Genomic DNA, 22,730 nt, shown 5'->3' on the forward strand with positions numbered 1-22,730 from the left:
AGAGCTCTGATGGGGACTCGTCCAGACCATCCTCCAAGGCCACCAGTGTCCAGAACAGCCCGGCCGGTCCAGAAAGGTCGGTGCTTTTGAGTTCGGTGGCCCTTGTTCTCTCCACAGAGAAACATGCTGTCCTTGAAACATCCACTTGTTCTAGAAAAAGCTGAAAATGAAAATGCAGATGAGTTTATTCCCAGGGGTTTTGTGAATGTTCTGCGGCTCCGAGGGGAAAGTCGTCTTTTGTGTCCTTCTGGGGCCGGTTCTCATCTGAAACCCTTCACAGGCCATCTCGTGCACACTGTGTTTTCTGAAGTCTCTGCCCAGCGCAACACAACAGATGAAGCGTGCTCTCCGAAGGGTCCGGCTGGGATAACACCGCGAGTTTTTGAATGTGCGTCTGTGATTAATTTACTCCGAGGGTCTCTCAGCCTCCATCTGACACTGGAGGGCTCTCTGAAGCCTGAGAACACAACCATAACAAACAAATACAGCCGCAAGCGATGATGAGCAGGGGGTCAGGCACATGATAAAGCTTGAGAAATGAGCAGAACTGGCAGATTTGAAAGGCTCTCTTGATCTCATCCGTATTTGATTCTGCTTCACAAGCTTGCGATTCAGTTCGATTTAGATTCCATTTTGATTATTTTGTTTATATATATATATATATGATATATATTATAAACTATCAGGTACAATACATGTCAAATTCGCTCAAGGGGAAAAAAAAAACCCTCTCAACTAATCCAGTAAAATATACATGTGATGTCACATGTGAATCAGTTGGCTACTACATTATGATAATAATTATTTTTCAATTCGTTTTTTGAAATATAAACACATTTAACTGGTTTGCTGTCATGAAAGCTTGACAGATCTATTCAAACAAATATTGAAGCACAGTAAAAATGATATTGAATGTTATATGGTGCATATAACTATTTGGCTAAATGCTCCTCTCTAGAATATGTTTTTCTGGCTGACTAGTGAGTTTTTAGTCTCAGTGTTTTTTTCTGAGGTAAATGTGACGTTGCCTGACATACTGCTATACAGGCATCTTTTGCACGGTTGAAACTAACTGTGCAGTAACATTGTGCTGAAACTTATTAAAGAGGAGGAGATGATAAGTTCTCTTAAACGGAGGTGCTACAGCGATCTGTCTCTCACATCAGACAGTGCTGAAATGCCAGTTACCTGTGTTTGAAGTATTGTAAAACAAATGTACAGAAATTTGAAATCTGAGACTTTTTCACATTTCAGAAGTAAAAAAGCAGAAAGCTTATTGTGCTATTTTATTGGATGGGATGTGCGCTTAAATGTTCTGTTCAATAATTAAAAAAAGGCTAGACTATTCTAATCTCTTGGGATTTCAAGAATCTTTTTTTATTTTTTGTGTAAAAATTAGAATCGATGAATCTTGAAATCAGTATCTTTATTTTATTTATTTTTGCCCAGACCCTGATGTCCATGTGTACCTGTTTTTGTAAATGAGCATTCACAAACGTTGTCTGATCAAACAACTCTTCTCGAGTTTCACGACACATGACAGAAGATGCCGAAGCTGGTGGATAAGTCTATCATGTCTGAAGGGTATTGTGATGTGAGGTGATGTCTTGAGGCGGTGTCCTGACGGGGTGTAAACACAGTGTCAGTGGTATCTGCTCGGGAACACTCAGGTTATATCTGCTGCAGTGAAGTGGCCTACGTGCTGGTGTGTTTCTGTAGGATCTCTCTCGCCACTTCTACTCTCACTTCAATACACATCTTTCATTTACAAACACATTCTGCATTTTACTAACAATGTCTGATGTGAATATGAATGTAGCCTGTACAGATTTGTAAAAAATGCTATTTTCGACTGAATTTATTAATTTATTTGTAATAATGCACACTCGGTAAGTGTGACTGGATTTCAGTCATAATAGAGTGTTGGCCAAAATTGTTAGAGAGCAACACCTGACAGAACCGATGCCTTTTTTTGCCTCCAAAAATAGAACACGATTTGATTTCATAATGTTCATGAACTGCAGTACATGGTTGCTTCTGAGCACGGGACAAACATGCAGGATGACAGTTATTGACTTTCTCCAACTTTAATATTTGGTATAGGTCCACCATCCTTTCGCAGTGATTACAGCAGCACATCGCTCTGGCGTAGTGTCAGTGTAAATCCTGAGAACTTCAACACTAATGTTATCCCAGGTCTTCTGGCGATCTCAAGCCAAAGTACAGTAGATCTGTCCAGTTTATTTTCCAACTCGCCCGCACGAGATTTGCTCAGTGTTTGCTGAGGTCTGGACTTTGATGGGGCCGCCCATCATCTTCAATATGCGTCCGCAGCGACTTCCTCCGTCACAAGTCAGAGTCGTTCTGGGCAGTAGTTCAAATGTTTTATGGGTATTGTCATGGCCCACTGGGATTCAACAAAAAACAGCTGAAACCTATAAACATCCGGCCAAGTGTGTGAAGTGATTTTGGCCAGCTCTCCGTATGTACAGAGCAAATCAGAATTGTTGGACTGACAGTCTGGGAGAGGCTTGGCAATCTTTACTCTTCGGATGATTCTTATGAAAACGATTTTTACTGAAGTGAGACCACCTATTTTATTTAATTTTTTTCTCAAGTCAGAATCTTTAAAACTCCATTTTCATAGAAGCCAGTATTTTACTTTTCTATTTATGGTTTAATATAGTTCATAGTTCATGCATGTTATCCGTACTTTCTTCTGTTTTTGACTTGTTTGTCTCCTTGAGATATGGGTGGTGCTCTGGTTGTAACCGGTCAGTCTGAGTGGGGCTCGTGTGTTCGTCACCAACGTCCTCTGAATGTCCTCGGTGAGGTCACAGACTCAGCAGAAGCGCTGCTTGAGCGGTGTGCTGAAGTGGTGGGTGTGTATGTCATCAGTGTGTGTTAATGAAGAGTGAGATGGAGATCCTAGCGCCTGTAATAAAACTGCAGGGCACAACATAGCCTCTAACTTTGTGTTTGACTGACGCACAGCGCCTGTTTCCCATTGCGCATTAGCAGACTTTTGAACCCTTGTGTTGTTTTTACTAACATGATCCAGATGAGGATGAGGATGGCAGAAAGCCTACAACCTCGGCCGCTGTTGTGAAGAAAAGGCAGGACATTTCTCCTCACGGAGTCGTCTGTTCTGTCTCTCTACCTGCATGCACTTGTCCTCCTCTGGTGAACGGGTTTAGGACACGCTCGCTGCTTTCATGCATAGTTCCTGCTGCGCTGATGTTGAACCCTCTGCGACCTTCACCTTGTACACACCGTGTGCTAGCGTGTAGTTTTTCCGCTCCAACGACCGTCACTACACTTCCTGTCTGTGATCTAATACATTCGGTGTCTTCCCTGCAGTCTCTGCTTCTCTTTCCACTGAAGACTGTGCTTCAGTGTCTTTGTTTCTTCTGTCTGTCTGATGTGAGGCTGCCTGCGATCAGTGAGTCTCGTGAGTGAATATTAACGTGAGATCTGGCGGTCTGAGCGTGGTTTGTGTTTTTTCCAGAGCAGAGGAGGAGCCCGACAGGTTCAACTGAATGTGGCCAGCCATCAGCGGCTGCTGGACCGCCAGTCAAGCAGTTTCACAGCAGAAGCAGGGGAAGGGCAGTGACACCAGCGACCGTATCTCTGGTGGCTTCTTTGATTACTGATGGCAGTTACAATGCTTGTGAAACCCTGGGCATTTGGCCGACGATTTGGTTTTATTATATTGGAAACAATTCATGTCTTCTATTTTCCAAAATATGATGAAAGCAATTGTACCGGGGGAATTGTATGGCAACATGGTGAAAATACGCACCACATGTTTAGGTTGAGCGTAAATCCCTCTGCTGGTCCACATGAGCCACGTTTGACTGGAAATAACTAACACTTACCCCTAGAAGTTTCTTCAGAAATAACCTCAACTTATGCTTCCATAAATGTAATTCCAGGGTAATGGGTTTAGCCTTTTCTGGAATGCTGCCAGTGGGGAAAAAGTTTGACCTTAACCCATGCAGTGCGTCTTCCAAGACACTGGGGATGGTTTGCTAAAGCAGTGCTATTCACAACATCTGGTAGATCGGAAAACTACACCCTAGCTTACAAGCTATTTAGGTGTGACAGAAAGAAAGATGCCGCGATTTCATGTCCTAATAATGAGACATGGACACTATTAGGACATACTGCTTCTTTGAGGCACTTCCAAAACTGTCAACAAGGCAATGAACATATAATTCTGTATTTAAAAAACTGCATTTCCATCTCTGTTTCCAACGGTTCTGGAAAGTGTGTAAAATGACTGTACCCATGTGTACAAAGTCATCTGTGTTTGGAGAGAGGAGTTTTTGAAACGAGGTCTGCATTTAAAAGTCACAGCAGGGGTTTCTGCAGACCAGTCAAGTTCTTCCACACCGACTCAATCAATCATTTCTTTTTGAACCTTGCCTTATACACAGAGGCATTGTCATGTTATAAAAGAAAAGGCTCCTGTCTAAACTGTTGCTGTAAAATTAGAAGCACAATTCCCTAGAATATCACTACATGCTAAAACATTCAGATTTGTACTCATGGAAATGACTAAAGTAGTCAAACCTGTTCATTAGATGGGGGTGTCCCAATACTTTGGAAATATAGTGTGTCACAGTCTTATGCTTTGATAAAAAAAAAAAAAAAAAAAAAAAGAAAAAAAAAAATTGTATGCCAACAGTGTTCATTTTGGCAGGCATTTTTGATTTAGTCTTAGTCTTTATCTTGAGATGAAAATGCTTGATAGTCTTAGTCACATTTTAGTCATTTGGAGTCTTTCATAGTTTTTAGTCTAGTTTTAGTCGCATCGAAAAGTCATTGCATTTTTGTCAACTTTTAGTCATTACTTTTAGTCAATAATTTTAGCCAAACTGTAGCTACCAAAATTTATTTTCCACTGCAGCTGCTAAACTGAGACTAGATATGCAAACGCCTCTTATTCGATCGTAATCCAATGACAGGGACGCACATTTTGAAAGACAAAAGCCTATAGGATGCATTTTGAATGTCCGGTAGTCTTCAAATAACATTATTATAGACCGGTCTCAAATAGCAGACTAAGACGCTGCATAAATTTTGTCATAATTTTGTCATAAAAGATATTATTTTGAGCTCAAGTCAACATCTCATCTTAGTCACAGAAAAATGTTCAGCTAACCAATATTTTTTTATCGCCGCCTTTCGTTAACAAAATTAACACTGTATGCCAATTAAATTTCAGTTTTTTAGAATACTGCAGGTTTTATTAGGCTGCCTGTCACTTTAAGACCTAATGCTCATATTCAATACAGTGACACGCATCTGATAACTGTCAACCGCTTTACAGTCATTTCCAGATTATATCTGGCTGTGTTTACATGAATACTTAGTAAAATGGACAGTTTTATGTTTCTGCTGTGTATTTGGCCACTTGGTTGTGGTGAGCTGTGAAAGGACTCTTGTTTTCAGTCCTCCTCCCGTGAGACAGGACAGCTCTCTCTCTGAGAGCACATAAACCTGTCTGACCCATACGCAGTAGAGTCACTGGCCCTGGGCCCCTGCTGTCCAGTACTCATTCTCCCACAGGATCTCCTGTTTTTAAACGCTGTTCATCACACTAGCTAACTCATTCCAATACGTCCGTGTACCGTATTACTCGTTGAATTATGTGTTCTGGACGGATGTAGAATACTGAGGAGGTTGCAGGCTGTTCCCAGACACGAGCAGCCAGATGGGAAGGCTTCCTAGTTTACAAGGCACATCTGTATGAGCTCTTGTCTTCCTCTGTTGAACTTTATAGCTGCTTTAAAGCTGTAAAGACTGTCATGTGTTAATCTCTCACACAGGACGCCGTGCTTGTCATGACAGCAGTGAAGTGGCTATCTGCAGTGTTTCACTCACACACAAACACTGAGCAGCTGTGGACGTAAGAGCAGGTGTAAGGCAGCAGTACAGCGTTTCCTTCGGGAACGGCCCTCTAGTTAATATTGTTTATATATCTCTCTGTTATTTCATATGTTTGGTACAGTATGTGTGATTACTGATGCAAACACTCAATGCATCCTCTGCTGCTAGAGAGCAGGTTGATTGTTGTTTGTAATCAGATGTCCCTCGTCTAGGCGTCAGGTCTGACTCTACTGATCCCCTACCTGATCGCCAACAAGAAGAAATGGAAGGACTGTAAGATCCGCGTCTTCATCGGGGGCAAGATCAACCGAATCGACCATGACCGCAGAGCGTACGCATTACTACTATCTGGAACCCAATGAAATCATGCTGTAACCACTAATTCTTTCAGAACTATATCAGAAATAATAGTGAGGAATAAAAAAATATGGCTTTTCCAAAAAATGTTTGCTCCCGTCCACAGATAGTAGATGAGCGGGAATGTGGTGGATTAGTAGGCCGGTCTGTCTCACGCTCGCTCTGAATGTGCCTGGAGGGGTGGTGTGTTGTGTGTGTGTGATCGGTGGGTGTGTGAGGTGTGTGTGAACCTCGGCACATCGGATAGGATGTGGAATGTGTGTGTGTGGCGCTAGCCCAAACAACAACAAACCACCCACCCCCCCCCAACCCCAAACCCCATGGGATGAGACAAATGTTTCCCATTGTCCTCGCAGCGTGCCAGAAGCCTTTGTAGCTAATTAGAGGTGTTCCAGCAGCGAGGTCTTCTCAGAAAGCAAGAGTTGATTCGGCTTTACACTGACATTTGGCAGCTGCACAATGTGTAGATTCAGTTCCATTGCTCTGTCGAACCAGGCGCATGCTGGGGTCATGCTGCACGTCATGGAGCTTTGGATCCTCCAGTCGTCCTGCACAAAACCTTTCACAGGAGCCGTTTGGTGAGGAACCGGTATCCCGAGCAAACTAAACTGTTCACTGCAAGGAGGGCAGTCGCAAAATAATTGCATGCTTAATTTATGATTGCCTGATAAAGTACCGTAAATGAGGAACTTTGTTGTCTGTCCGATCTAGCCATTGGCCACAACTGATGTCAGCAAGTTCAGGATCGATTCTCTGACATCACGGTCCCTGGGCGACATCAACACAAAGCCCAAGTTCAGAGGGGTATGAACTACACCACACTAATCTCAGTACATGAGCTCCTCCTCCGCGCTGCGTCACGGTTGATTTGTTTGTGGAATGTGTAAGAGATTTGAGGGCTAGTTTTAAGGTTTGGTGTCTTTTGTTCATGTAGCTAAAACCGCATAGGAAAATCAATTCAGCAATACAATAATGACTCAGAGAGTTTAGTTTTAACCATGGCTGGGTGTGCAGTTAACAGAAAAACCCCTGAGCAAGTATCACTTTCCACAGATCCACAGTTTAACACTGATTTCAGAACTGATGGTCTTGTGTTTGACGTCAGTAAGCCATAAAAACCCTTAGATCATGGAATCACTTTTGAATGGCTTTTGATTTGGATCATTAGTAGCACGTTTCTAGGGAGGGAACGTTCCAGTTCAGCGTTTCTCGGCGCCTGAGCTTGTGTTTGTAACACTCAGTTTGACAGAGTTGGCTCAGATGATCGAGCCATATAAAGCTGAGAGAAGATGACACTGGAGCAGGAAGCTGCGGAGAAGCTGAAGAGCGAAGAGCCCTGGAGAATCACAGACAACGAGCTGGAGCTCTACAAAGCCAAGGTCTCAACACACACCTCCTGTCACATTTATTCACAGAGACGCTGAGAAATGAGAGACGCACGAAGCAGGAGCTCACACGATAGTATGGATTTGATTGGAGTAATTTCCCACTCTGATAAGAGTGGAATAAAGAAACACAAGTATAGAGGAAGTATTTGTGCTTCCAGACTATGTCTCTGTTCTGTTCTCTAAAATGTAAAAAACTGTAAGAGCCATTCTAAAAGCTGAATTGATCATACAAGCAGAGCGTTTTTGTGGTAGTGTTGGAGCCAAATGCAGAAAAAACTGTTTGTCTTTACCATATGAGAGTCTGTTAAACTTCACTAAACGAATGAGTGAGTTGTGAGCCTCATGCTCCACAACCAGAAACAGACAAAGGGACTCTTCATCATCTATTACCAAATAAACCTACTCTATAAATTATAAATGAAATCTTACGTAACACACTGGAAGAAATGCACAAAACGTTGTATCTTCAGTCTTTATGTAACATATTTTGCCCAGCTATGATGTGTGCTGCTGGATCATTTTGTGAACCTCTCAGATGATCATTTTTGAGGAAGTCATTTCAGGTTAATAGGATGAAAACCAGGTCCTGTCCGACTGAAAGAGCATCAGCCTGGGTCTCTCTCAGTCTGGGCCCTCATCCACAATGATGAGCAAGCAGTTTAGTAGGGAAATTATTTTGGTATTGTTCTCGCAGCACCTTTAAATGTTAATGTTAGGGTTGCTTGTTTAATCCAAAACATGCAGTGCAATGTAAAGCAACACTATGAGGCACTTTGTGGTGTTAGAAATCTCCTCTCTCGTTGGCAAATTAATTATTTGGCAGACATTATAGTTGTTATGATTTTGATCGCACTGACTCCCATTTATATAGGATTTTAAGACCTCACTTTTTCATTTGAGTAACACTCTCTGCACTGACTCCCATTTATATAGGATTTTAAGACATAACTTTTTCATTTGAGTAAATGGTATAAGAAAAGAGCAATAAGTTGCTTGTTTTGTCAAGAGAGAGGACAAAAAGGGACCCAAAATTGAGCCTGTAGTACCCCAGAAGTGATGAATGCAAAGTTTTAGAGATGAGAACAGAACCACGGGAAGTAGCGCATCCCTTACGAAAAAGAAGTTTATTCAAGTGTGCTATTAGTATACTTCTTTTAAACTAAAAAATAGGAAAGTATGCTTTAAGTTTACTTTTTATGTACTTCTCAGAAATATACTTAACAATGACATTTAATTCTATACTTGACTTATACTTACACAAAGTCTAAATATACTTGAAACTTTACTTAAGTATACTTAATAAAATAAACTTGAAGTATACTACTTTTTGGTAAGGGATGTCCTACCCTGTTGTTGTTAGTTCTGGTGAAGAGCAGTGATTGAGCATTTGAGCGAAGTTTAAGGTTAAGACGAAGACAGCTAGTCTAGAACGCTCATGACTCAGTGGAGTAAAATGATGGTATGTGCACTGTTTCCTGTTTCCAAACGCTTAGCTTGTCTGCAGAGTTTGTTTTCTCAGCTGCGAACAGATACAGCAACTTCAGTCTTCCTGCTAATTGATTTGTTTGTTTCCCTCAGAGTAACCGTCAGATCCGACTGAACGAGCTCTTGAAGGAGCACTCGAGCACAGCCAACCTCATCGTCATGTAAGTTACCATCACCAGCGCTCCAGTGACATGCTGCCACCTACTGGTGAAGTGCTGTGACTGTCAGAGAGAGACTCGTATCAGCACTGCTCAGTGGCTGCGTTCACATGCACACTTTTTGGTTCAATCGGACTGAATTCATTCTGATTGATGAATCTGAAGCTAGTGTTTACATGAATGCTAAAAAAAGTGATCGGGTTGAATGTGAGTGTTTATATGTTCACAAGCTTTTTGACATGCACACACTGCACAAACAGTGAAAGTGAAAGTGACATTATAGATAATATAGAGTTTTCTCACTGTTTGCACATAATACCACTCTCTTACACTCTCTTTTCTTTATTTGTTTTTAACAGCAGAATTAATATACACCCGTTTATGGATGAATATACATAAACAGCTGTGCTGTGCTGCTCATATTTATCATCGCGAAAAAAAAAGAAAGCCCCTCCCCGCACCTAAAACGGGTTGCCTGTGGATGAGTATCCAAGACAAGGTTGCCCTGCTCCACTTCACAGCTGCCGAGTGAAAGGAGAGTTTTATAATGACAGTACATGCATTTATACAACACTTTATTGGAAAACGAAGAGCCGCTCGTTCCGTGCGTTATACATCATTATTTCTGCATCATTGAACATGCGCAGCTCTTTCAGTTTCCTGGTTCAATCCGACCAATCGTATTAGAAGAGGAATAAACCACCCCCTTCGATCCGATCGAAATTTCATTGGATCGAGCTCAATCGGATCGAATAAGGTGTTTATATGAACGTTTTTCAATCTGATTGAGCCGACAATCCGATTACAAACAGACTATTTGGGTGCATGTAAACATAGCCAGTGTGTCCCGAGAGTGAAGTGATGTTTGAGAGAGCTGTTTCCAGCCAGCTCTGATGTGTGTGTGTGTGTGTGTGTGTGTGTGTGACAGGAGCATGCCGCTGGCCAGGAAAGGAGCCGTCTCCAGCGCTCTTTACATGGCCTGGCTGGACACACTATCCAAAGACCTGCCGCCCCCCATCCTCTTTAGTGCGCGGGGAACCATCAAGCGTCCTCACCTTCTACTCGTAGAGCGCTCTCAGACGAGCACAGCACCTCAGACTGATGATGATGATGTGATGATAGACGTTTCTCGACAGAGCTGAAACAAACGGGACTCCTTCCAGGCCGCAGAGCTCCACAGGAAAGATCATCGTTTGGTGGTTTATTGTCCTCGGCTCACAGGTTTCCGAGCACACCTGTGTACACTGATTGTTGTTATCATTACTATGACTGTCACAACTTTTTAAGTTGTGGATTTTTTTCCCTCTTTTTTTTATTTGCTCTTGATGAAGCAATAATCACCTCATTTCTTATTTTCTCACTTTGAAGAAAAACACGATTCTTTGCCACACTTTTTATAGCCTTGTGGACGTGCCTTCCTGTGCAATCAGATTCAATTCTTACACTTCTCCCTGACTGGTGATTTATAACGAAATAGTGTAGCTGCTTGTTTTTCTTGGGTTTTAAATGTAAATCTTCCTTGATTTTATCACGTTTTAATGTGAGTGGACTGAGGTTTCCACCACGACGCCGCAATTTGAAAACACTTATTCGCTTTTTTGTAGGCTGATATTTTTTTCAGAGTTTTACGTCTTCCTTTAAGCATTGAATGAGTAGTGTTTGAGTATGTTCTTGTTACAATGATCCACCTGAACCACAGGGTGATTACAATCATCTTTCAAGTAGTCTGATGTAAAACCTTTACCAGAACTATGTTAGTTTTCCCTAGCGTGCAGTTGAATTGTTTGTGGTGTGATGAAGAGAGGCTGATGAAGGAGAAAGAACCGTCAGATCCTTTCAAACTAACAGTCCACCAAAAAATAAGAGCGAAGCCCTCCGACCACAGATCCTGCTACAGACCGGACCTTTTGCCTTAACAGATGTTTTTTACTGTCTTCAAGCCATACTGGCTAGTTGCTTGACCGAAGCAGAATGTTCTCCAGACCCTTCACACTCTGATGTTTTATAGAGCTCCTGTGTTTATAGAGCATGCACACCGAGGTGGGGCTGTAGCGGTCTTTCTGCTTTCAGCGGTCAGTGTGTTTCTGTGGTTCCAGGCCTTCACTGGAGATCCTGAGATCTGTTAATGTGTGGTTCGAGGCTGTAGAATGTAAACGGATTTGTTCCTCTATGCAGATGGCCTGCGTGCGACTCGTTGAAATCGTGTATCTAAACTCAGGATTGAGTGCCGGGTTCATCGTTAGCGTTGGTTTTTCTTCAGAGCCGTTAAGAAAACCGATGCAGATTCGCTCTGTTTTGTTCCTGAATGTTTGTCTGGTTGACTCTAGTGATTGAATGCTGGGATGTTTGAGCAGATGTTTGTCGTATGGCCCATCATTCCTTAGTTTAAAACCATAGCTAAGCGGAGTGTTGGTCAGTTGGCCTCATGGGTAAGCGTTTGCGTGTCTATTGTGTTCTGGCTGAATATGACGGCTTTCGTCACGCTTTGACTTTGGTTTCCAACACTAGTTTTGCTCACAGGCTCAGTGTGTTGTGCTGTCGCAGTTCTGTGTGCGTTCGATTCACAGCCTGAGAATTACTCTACGTGACAAAGTTAGAATGAATATATTATTCATATTTATAGTTCTCAATATAAACTAGTATTTAAAGTATGTAACTGTGTGCGCCGCATGTTTGATTTGAAGTGACGCTGCCGGTACAATCTTCCCTGTTCTGTGTCTGTATGTTGGTGTGACTACGGCACTCGTTCACCCGACCGTGACTAAATCACCCATTCTATTAGCTGTTATCTTGAATGATTAAGATACCTGTATACTATATTTAGATATAGAAAAGGCAGAGTGTGTCACAAGCATATAACGTGTGTGTTTCTCACTGATCTAGCTGCAGCTGTAAAAGCGCCTCTCAAAGGTTCCTCTGGTGTTTCTGTAGAAGAAGACCGTTTTTTGTTTTTTGCCCTGGGCATGTCCTGGCGTTTCTCATCCTGCAGATTGTGTTGCCAAAGTCTGTTTGATGTTCTCTCGTTAGCTTATTGCTGCGTGTCCAAACGAGTTCACACTTGGAGGTCAGCGAGCTCCAGCTCTAGTTCACACTATACTTCCCTCACTAACTTGTAAATATCTTTAACCTAAGCAGATTAATCAAAGGAGTGGAATAATAACAGCAAATTAATGTGATGAGAAATATATTTATTTCAGGGTTTTCTTGTTTTTCGTTTTCTGTGTTACAGTAGTTTTAATGTGAATTAATTTTCTTTTTTTAGTTGTTTGGGTTAGTCTGCAGATTCTCATCTTTGGTCTCATTCTTCAGTGTTCGGTCACATTTCTATCTTTTATACACCTTTTAAAGATGGCTGTGTTGACCAGTGGTTTGAGTTTCCTGCTGAACCACGAGGGTGGATCTGATCGACTGATTGTGCTGGAACAGTAATGTTTTGATATACTGTACTGTTATTTGTCACATGTATGCTTTTTTCTAACATTTTAACGGTTAAGGGTATCAATGCTTTGTACATCTTTATTGCAATATATAAAAATAAACTGAAATGATAATCAGTTGCTGCAGTCTGTTTTTGTTGGTGATGAGCATCTTTCCACGTCTCCATTCAGTCCGTACAGTGCATGCGGAGAGTTCATTTAGGCCCGGGATCTGGAGCTCAAGTCTCTAAAGCACTAGCTACCGCTGTTTATCATTAGCATGCTGATTATACGTTGATCCAAACTAGTGTCTTACAGTCCACTCAAGCTCAGCTTACACTGAAGGGACTGACCGTGTATCGGCCCTGCTTCATGTGCACAGTGAGTGACTGATCTTTACGCTGTATGAATTATACTGTCAGAGTTAATATTAAACAATTTTGCAATGATGATTGGGAAAATAGAAATATCTACTGTATGCTAGTCTAGTCGTCGAGTATTACAGGTTTTTAGTAATTTGGCCTATGCACTGGTAATCACATTTTCTCAATTTTACAACATGTAAGAATTACATGGCAAGTCAGTATTCTGGCATTTATTACATGTAAATCCTTTATGTATCTCATGGTTTACCTTTTAACAGTTCACACTTGGCAACAATTTGTGTACTGTATAGCTGAAAAAATGGTTGAACTTTTCAGCATTAATGCTGTTATTTCCCTGACTGTGATGCAATCCATATTATATAAAGCATAATAGAAATGACTTTGACTCAAGAAGATGATTTCCTTGTCACCAGAATTAAAAAGGCAAGAGCTACAGTCTAGCAGGTTTGCAGGTAACAGCGGTGCTGTGTGCCGAGTTAATAAGGCAAGAGCTACAGTCTAGCAGGTTTAGTTACTGTCTGATAATCTACAACCAACTTGTGAAATCTTTTATTAAACCATTTATATGTGTGAAAACTTCATATCAGGAGATCCATCAGACCCATAACATTAATGGTCAAATACAATGGCATCTGTAAACATTTTTACTTATAAATTATAATGGTACAGTTGTAACTTAATTATAGTTGAATTAAAGTTGATACTTCTATATCAGTATACTGTAAGTCTGCTTTATGATATTTGTAACAGACAGTAATTTATACTGTCTTAACACGCCAGAATCATCTCTGGTCTCATATTGGATTGAATCAATCCAGTGGAGAAGAATGAAATGTTTTGCAGTAAGACAGTATATGTGCTTGTATGCTTGCTCTATAAAGATAATTGTGTGTCAATGTATTGGCATTATGATGTAAATGTGGTTTATGAGGACACCTAAGATTTGGAATTTGAAAACAAACTAAATGTTTTATTGAATTTTTGAAGAAAAAAAAAAATGGCAAAAGTTTCCTATGAGGGTTAAGGGATAGTAAATATTAGATCTGTGTGTGAGAACACTTCACCTACTGGTCACGTATTCAAATCAAGATGGCAATGGCTGTATCCGAAATCAGCCCCAATACTCTTAAATAGGGCACTACTTGAGGGGACAGCCATTTTTAGTGGTGTCCGAAAACATAGGGGATGTTCTCCCGTGCACTCAGTCAATCCCACAATGCACAGCAAAAACGAGTGTACTACTGATGTACACTGCTTATGGCTAGAGAATACACTTAAAGCACTTTCCCCACCAAATTAATTGCCATGTCTCACCAGAAGATGGCACCTGCAGCGGAATCATCAATCCATTCATTTTACAAAGCGCTCGTCCACTACATACAGTGCAATACAATACAGGTATAAATTAATTGTAAACTGATTATTCAATTGTTTTAATAGGGTTTATAAATAATTTCCATGCCAGCATTCAAGATAAATCCTACTGGAGCAGCCAGTTTACCAATTTCAAATGAATGATAAACAGCAGTACAAACTATGCAAAAGCAGCAGTTCTTCTGGTGCACTCCGTGTCCGAATTCACTCACTCGTTTTCATTCACTCTATCAAGTGAACTGAATTAGTGAGCTAATTTAGGGAATAGTGAATGAGGGTATAGGGGGTGATTTCGGATGCAGTCAGTGACTTCTGAGAGAGCGGTCAGTTATCTTAAGAAGCTCACACGTGTTGGTTGGTGGTAGTTTCCAGCAGTTCCTGCTCTACTTGAGTGTGATGCGGAGAGTCATGTGTAGGTTTCGAGCAGGTCGCTCCTCCCTGTGCATGTCTTCAGAGCGGGCAGAACTCCTGATCTGCAGTATGTAGTGTCTCACTGGGGGCGTCCTGTGTGTGTGCTGTGCAGAAAAAAAAAAAAAAAAAAAGTAACTGATACCCTCCTGCTGTCTGATCTGGAAGAAGCCGTCACGGTTTCCAGCTGTGATGGTGTACATGAGTTCTTGAGCAGGCGCTCCGACAGCGGGCAGCAGCTCCAGGATGGCTTCATTGGGTTTGAGTTGTGAGCGATTGAGGAGTAATCTCAGCGGCTGATCCACATCCACACTGGCCAGACTAACTCCCTCCTGAATAGAAGAAGATTATATTACAGTCATGAGGTGCAATGAACTGACATCCACACGCAACATTCATTTAGAAGAGAGAAGAAACTACCAGTCCAACACATCTTAAATGACACGTTCTTGCTCTTGATGTCTTTTACCAATCTGAGGTTTGAAGAGTGTCTTCTCCTGACACTTTTCTTCTGCTGTCCATTCGTTTTGCAGCCATTGCAGGTTTCAGGAGAAAGACCGTTTTCCTCTTCTGGTCCAAGCCCAGCACCTCCAAAACCAGCAGCAGATACACAATGTCTGCAGGAACAATCACTCATTCACTCTCATGGACAGAAAAGATGAAAATGGTTGCTAATGTGAACTTAAAGTTCCCCTTTGAAAGGAAACATCTGATATTATGGCATTGAAGCTATGGGAACAGTACTACAAATGAATGCCTGCCCCACAATGCTGTGTAACACTGGTCAGACACCTGCTTTAGCAGAAAGCACTGGATCAATGCTCCTGAGGATGAATCCATAGACCAGGGGTGCCCAACCCTTTTCCTGGAGATCTACTTTCCTGCAGAGTTCAGTTCCAACCCTGATCAAACACAGCTGTCTGTAATTATTAAGTGCTCCTTCAGATCCTAATTTGGTGTGTTTTGAACGGGGTTGGAGCTAAACTATGCAGGAAGGTAGATCTCCAGGAACAGGGTTGGGCACCCCTGCCATAGACTATATATATCGATAGATTTAAATGAGTGTGTGTGTGGAGAGAACGAGCCTGCCACAGCACACAGATCTTGTAAGGGCACACCCTGAGATAGTGCCTTAGAAGATGCTGCACTCCAAGTGGAGTGGTGCGCGCCTCATGAGATGGAGCTATCCAAGCCAGACAGCCTCATGGTGTTGGAGCAGATCCGGCCCACATTAGCGTTAAAAAACCATTACGGGCCAGATCTGTCACGATCGTAAACTCGCTTGCTGGAGGGCCCTGCGCGCCGTCATGAGATGGACTATCCATGAGAAACCATAAGAGCACCAAAGCCACTGGACTGACATAGATCCTAAGAGCTTACTGGACATTTTTAGGAAGGCCTAGACTGTGACTGGATGAGTGGTTGCAGGGTGGATAACTGCATCAGGAGTGATCACATCTAACTTGTTTTTGGAGCTAGATTCAGAGCATTGGATCCTTGTTAGGTTCAGAAAAATTCACACAGAGCGTGCAAAAAAGAAAGGGGGACACCATCTCAATCTCCACCAACTCCACCTGCAACCCCATTAACTCAGAGCTGGGTGAAAGGAGCTCCAGCACTGAACCAACTAGGCGGTGGACTGGGTTCAAAGGGCGTTGATCACACTACTATGTAAAGAGCAGCCATTTTAGGGCATTCAGTTTCCCTTTGGAGGGAGCTCAGTAGCTCAGAATAGTCTGAACAATCTCAGTTGAGAAACTGGAATCTGTGAGCTAGTGTCCCTCGGGGACGAAAAGTTTACAGATCTCTGTCTACAAACAGACACTGAGCTTCCTGAAGGCAAAGCAGGTAGGGATTCCATGGCCTTTTATGGTCTAGTTCAGCGGTTCTCAATTCCAGTCCTCACGACCCCCTGCTCTGCATATTTTGCATGTCTCTCTATGTTAACACACCTGATTCAGATAATCAGCTCGTTAGAAGTAAGCTCTGTGCATGAACTGTGTGCCCATTAGGGGTTGCACCGACTAATCGATAAGTCGACTTCAATGCTCTGCCATGACGCTTTAAGCTTGACGTCCTATAGTCCTATAGAGGGTGCAGCAGGATAAATCTTTGAAGGACTTCCACATTTACGTTCTGTTTCCAAAAAGTTAAAATTACAAATAAATACATACTCCAAATGCGCTCCACAAGTCATGTGTGATTTATATTACATGCTTTAAATGAAGCTTATTGTACCGGTAAGTTAATCGCGGTTCTAATCTAATGCGCTGCTGCATGGTAACGCACACACATAGACTACAGACAGTAGTTTGTACATCACGCACAGATCGCGCCCACACACAATCATTCTTAGTAACTAAAACCCACACCTTCACTAGTATGCCAGATAGAATTCACACACGCAATCACTCTCTCACTTCTATAATTTCTTAATAACTAAATCCCACAGCTTCACTACTACTAGAGAGAGGCTGCCAGGTAGAATTAATTCACACACGCAATCGCTCTCACTAATCCGCTCATATGAATGTAATCTTTACTGTGCTACTTTATCTGTAACGTTATCTGATTTAGAACGAGCAGAAATATGTGAGAAATATAACGACCCAAAGACAAAAGAACGGATAAAAATTAGCTGTTACAGGAGGAATAGATAGAGATTCCAGGTAAATGTGACACGCATGCGCCGATACAGAATGGCTGCCTCCGTGGTGTGCTCTGCAGTTGTTTTTGTTAGTTTGTCCTGTCTTTAGTTATATTCCTGCAATCAGTTTCACCAGGGACGAATTGCTGGACATTCGGCACCACACATCTCCCGATATATTACCTCATTTTAAACTATTCTGATGTTTTGCTGGACATTTTCGTCGGTGGAGCAGCTGCGCTGATCACACGCTTCAAGACGCGAAGACGAGGAAAGAGAGCTGGCGCGCTTGTGAAACTCAGAAAATGCAGATTTCGAACACTGTTGCCTAGCATCCATCTGGCAAATCTCTGAACTCTACCCAACAAACGGACAAACTCCTTCTGCTCTCCCAGACAAATAAGGATTTCTCACACTCTGCTGCTCTGTGTTTCACGGAAACCTGGCTCAATGACGCCATTCCAGACAGCACGCTTCATCTGCCGGGCTTTCAGCTGTTCAGAGCAGATCGCAACACAGAATCAACGGGGAAATTGCATGGCGGTGGGACGTGCTTTTACATCAATGAAAGGTGGAGTACAGATGTAACAGTGTTAAATAAGATGTGCTGTTCAGATCTAGAAACACTAGTCATTAACTGCAAGCCCTTCTATTCGCCGCGGGAGTTTCATTCGTTCATTCTGCTGAGTGTTTACATCCCTCCGCAAGCGCACGTGAGCCTGGCTTTACAGAAACTCGCTGATCAGATCACAGAGACAGAAAAACAACACCCGGACTCTGTTTTAATCATTCTCTGGGACTTTAATAAAGCAAATCTCTCCCGTGAACTGCCAAAATACAGACAGCACATCACATGTCCCACCAGAGACAGTAATATATTGGATCACTGTTACACCACAATAAAAGATGCATATCACTCTGTTCCACGAGCAGCTTTGGGGCTGTCTGATTACTGTTTGGTTCATCTTATACCGACCTACAGACAGAAACTAAAATCAGCTAAACCTGTATTAAGGACTGTAAAAAGATGGACTAATGAAGCAGAGCAGGATTACAATCTTGTTTTGACCTCACTGATTGGAGTGTTTTTGAAGCTGCTGCCACTGATCTGGATGAGCTCACAGAGACTGTAACATCTTATATCAGTTTCTGTGAGGATATCTGTATTCCTACCGGGACTCAACTAAATTACAACAATGACAAACCGTGGTTCACTGCAAAACTCAGACAGCTCCGTCAGGCCAAAGAAGATGCTTTCAGGAAGGGGGACAATGTCTTGTATAAACAGGCTAAATACACACTGGAAAAGGAGATCAGAGTGGCAAAGAGGAATTATTCTGAAAAATAAGGACTCAGTTCACCTCCAGCAACTCACCATCCGTGTGGAAATGTCTGAATGAGATCACCAATTACAAGACACCATCCCCCAGCACTGTGGAGAATCAACAACTGGCAGACGATCTGAACGAGTTTTTACGGCAGGTTTGAAAGAACACCTCACACCCGCCCTGGAACACCTCTCCACACAACTACTCACACCATCCACACCTCCTGCAACCCCCCTCTCCCCCACACCTGCAATTCAAATCAGCAAAGAGGAGGTGCGCCAGGTCTTCCGGAAGCAGAAAAGGAAAAAAGCACCAGGCTCAGATTGTATTACATCAGTCTGTCTAAAATCCTGTGCTGACCAGCTGGCCCCCATCTTTACACAGATCTTCAACAGATCACTGGAGCTGTGCGAAGTCCCTTCATGCTTCAAACGCTGCACCATTATCCCCATCCCAAAAAAAATCCAAAATCACAGGACTAAATGACAGGCCTGTGGCTCTAACGTCTGTGGTCATGAAGTCATTTGAAAAACTGGTGCTGGCCCACCTAAAGGACATTACTGGACCCTTACTGGATCCTCTTCAGTTTGCCTACAGAACAAACAGGTCTGTGGACGAAGCAGTAAACATTGGACTGCATTATGTTCTGCAACATCTAGACAGACCAGGGACTTATGTGAGGATCCTGTTTTTGTGGACTTCAGCTCAGCCTTTAACACGATCATCCCAAACCTCCCTCCTGCCCAAACTAACTCAGCTCTCCGTGCCCACCTCCGTCTGTCAGTGGATCAACAGCTTCCTGACAGACAGGCAGCAGCTAGTGAGGCTGGGAAAATACCATCCAGCACCCATACAAAATCAGCACCGGAGCTCCCCAGGGCTGCGTTCTCTCCCCACTGCTCTTCTCTGACGTTGTACACTAATGACTGCACGTCTAAGGACCCCTCTGTCAAGCTCACGAAGTTTGCAGATGACACCACACTCATCGGCCTCATTCAGGACTGTGACGAGTCTGCTTACAGACAGGAGGTTAAAAGAGCTGGCTGTCTGGTGCAGTCTCAATAACCTGGAGCTGAACACTCTCAAAACGTGGTGATGGATAGTGGACTTCAGGAGGAAACCCCCCTGCTTTCCCCCCCCCACTCACCATCATGAACAGCATTGTGACTGCAGTGGAGTCATTTCAGGTTCCTGGGCCCCACTATCTCTCAGGACCTGAAGTGGGACATTCACATTGACTCCATTGTGAAAAAAGGCCCCAGCAGAGGTTGTACTTCCTTCGCCAGCTGAGGAAATTCAACCTACCACAGGAGCTGCTGAAACAGTTCTACTCCGCCATCATTGAATACGTTCTCTGCACTTCAGTAACTGTCTGGTTCAGCTCAGCTTCTAAATCTGACCTCAGAAGATTACAGAGGGTAGTCCGGACTGCTGAGGAATCATCGGTACAACCTCTCCCGTCTATTCACGAACTGTACTTATCCAGAGTGAGCAAAAGGGCTGGCAAAATCACTCTGGACCTCCTCACATCCAGCACACTCCCTCTTTGAACAGTGTTGCCATCTGGTCGACGCTACAGAGCTCTGAGCACCAGAACGACCAGACACAGGAACAGTTTCTTCTTCCCCCAAGACAATCCATCTAATGAAACACTTGATAATAACTGTGAAACACACAACACTATTTATACACACATACACTTATTTATCTAACACACATACTTAGTCTACACTTCAAATTTGCACATAATATACCTGTTCATACAAAACTGCCTATTGTTATATTACCTGCACATACAATTGTCAATTTGTATATTGTTATTACTTACCTACTTATTTGTATTTTGTATATTCTTTTATTATGTGTTTTTTGTTCTGTCACTGTCACTCGGTTGCACTGCGGAAGCTTCTGTCACTAAAACAAATTCCTCGTGTGTGTAAACATACCTGGCAATAAAGCTCATTCTGATTCTGAATAACTATGTGGGCAGCGCTGTGTCATATGCCATAGCTGTGCACAAGGTTCTTTTTACAGCTCCAGGCTTATGTTCATTAATGACGTCATCAGTGACTAGTCAACTCTGACTCGACTTTCGTCATATAAAGTGGACTTTAAAAAATCAGAAGTCGTTCAACCCTTAGTGCCTATTGACATGGTCCCTACACAGTGTTCATTGCTCCCTACTCCCTGAGCAGGGGAAATCTGTTGAAGTTTACTTCACTTCGGAACATTCATTCATGGTTTGCACTGCAACAACGTCTTCACACACGGACAAGTGTGACATCTTATACCTCTGGTATAAAAATACCAATTTTAAATTCATGTCTCGCACACTTCAATGCACTTCAATGGAACATATACGGTTTCACTTCGAACTGGAATCATGGTGGAATATCCTGTGATGTCCCACATTCACAGGGCCTTACATTTTGAAAAGGCACAAAACGTCTGAAGCCATAAGAGAGACATACAAAATGTGCAGAGCAGGGGATGCAAGGACTGGAATTGAGAACCGCTGGTCTAGTTGACACTACAATCAAGACTGGTGTGTTTTCACATGTGTTCCCACAGCACCAACACCATGATACAGCATCGAAGTTCCACTTTGAAACAGAACTGGCAGATATCCCTGTGCTACTTATGACTGCTTCTGTGTTCCAGGGACCACATATTATTGGTCCATTCCTGTTCCTTCCAGTTTAAATAATTATCAGACCGGTTTTCATTAGATTGGTGCAACAACCATAAAAATACATAGTTCAAGAATTTATACAATATAATGAAAATCATTATCGACACTAGCTGTATTGTTAAAAGCTATTCTTCAAACAGTGACTGTAGACTGAGCACTGATATGAGTGAATCCTCACGTGACCTGTAAGATGATTTAGCAGACATCTCACCCCTGTCCCGCTCTGTAATACCCCACTGGACATGCACACATGAATCCTCCCTGTGTTTTTGAGCAGCCATATCTGCAGGGGCTCGTGAAGGACACACACTCATCCACATCCTCACCAGCTAGTGGACACGGGGTCAAAGGTGAAGCGTGGGTTCAGCCAGACGGACGAGCCCACACTTAAAGCTGCCCAGTGTGTTGAAACAAGAAGCTGACCCACAGCTTGCGCGTTCATAGCACTCATTGTCATCTGCAAAAATCAAATCAATCACTTTTATTGTCACATCAGATCACCACAGTACATGTACCTTGGTGAGTGAAATTCTTGGGAGTGTGCTCCAGACAGTGCAGAAATAATTTACATATAGACAGTACCATTATATATCTACAGACATATAGATGACCAAATGTGCAATATACACTATATATACTCTGTACTTAGGTCTAATAGCACACTGTGTGTACTGTTAGCAATACACATTATACACAGTATTTACACATTCAGATTACATTATGTACAGATATACCGTAGGGGGCCAACCAAAACTGAGGTTTTTTGTGCCGCGCGAGTGCCGCCGCATCCTGCAAAGTGCATTTGCAGCTTTTTTTACCGCTGAGTGGCGCTTTAATCACAAGTTATCAAACACAACGCATCAAAGCACATTTCCGCAAATAGCCATCAACGCTTTGCCACACCAATGGTTATTTTGACGGCTGCAGTCAGGGAAAAATGAAAGAAAAACACTATAGTTAAAATATTAAATATTCACCAGATGAAAGTTTATGAAAGTTAGTACTTAGAGTTATGTGCGTTTCGGTAGAACAAATTCAAGCAGGATAATGTCAAGCCTATGCAGCCTGTGCTTATATTTTCTCTAAGCGCTATACCATATTTTAGATTTGACACATTTAATAGGTTGTGCAGTATGATTAATATAATATGAATTATGTGTTATATTATCCCCCCTAGAAGAAATGGTGGGTTACTT

General features: G+C 42.4%; 1 protein-coding gene and 1 pseudogene across 1 annotated transcript; one reads left to right on the plus strand and one right to left on the minus strand.

Annotated features, from left to right (window-relative positions):
- LOC109049491 overlaps positions 1 to 10,514 on the plus strand; it is a 27,622-nt pseudogene extending 17,108 nt beyond the window's left edge.
- LOC122138583 (fibrillin-2-like) lies at positions 10,499 to 21,854 on the minus strand. The gene is made up of 4 exons (XM_042731957.1): positions 21,746 to 21,854; positions 15,337 to 15,484; positions 15,013 to 15,199; positions 10,499 to 10,527 (listed from the first exon to the last, which is right to left on the minus strand). Exons 1-4 carry the CDS (start codon positions 21,784 to 21,786, stop codon positions 10,499 to 10,501), a joined length of 405 nt encoding a protein of 134 aa, XP_042587891.1. The 5' UTR covers positions 21,787 to 21,854.
- Between the last annotated feature and the right edge of the window lie 876 nt (positions 21,855 to 22,730).

Source organism: Cyprinus carpio, chromosome B10 (genome assembly GCF_018340385.1).
Source record: "Cyprinus carpio isolate SPL01 chromosome B10, ASM1834038v1, whole genome shotgun sequence".
NCBI classification, from domain to species: domain Eukaryota; kingdom Metazoa; phylum Chordata; class Actinopteri; order Cypriniformes; family Cyprinidae; genus Cyprinus; species Cyprinus carpio.

What these genes read in the sequence shown, in the direction of transcription:
- LOC122138583 (XM_042731957.1), bottom strand. Translation starts at nt 21,786, where the DNA reads ATGTGTGCATGTCCAGTGGGGTATTACAGAGCGGGACAGGG. An exon ending in TATTACAGAGCGGGACAGGG is followed by an intron (nt 15,485 to 21,745) that starts GTGAGATGTCTG and finishes TTGTTCCTGCAG; the next exon opens with ACATTGTGTATCTGCTGCTG. An exon ending in ACTCTTCAAACCTCAGATTG is followed by an intron (nt 15,200 to 15,336) that starts GTAAAAGACATC and finishes TCTTCTATTCAG; the next exon opens with GAGGGAGTTAGTCTGGCCAG.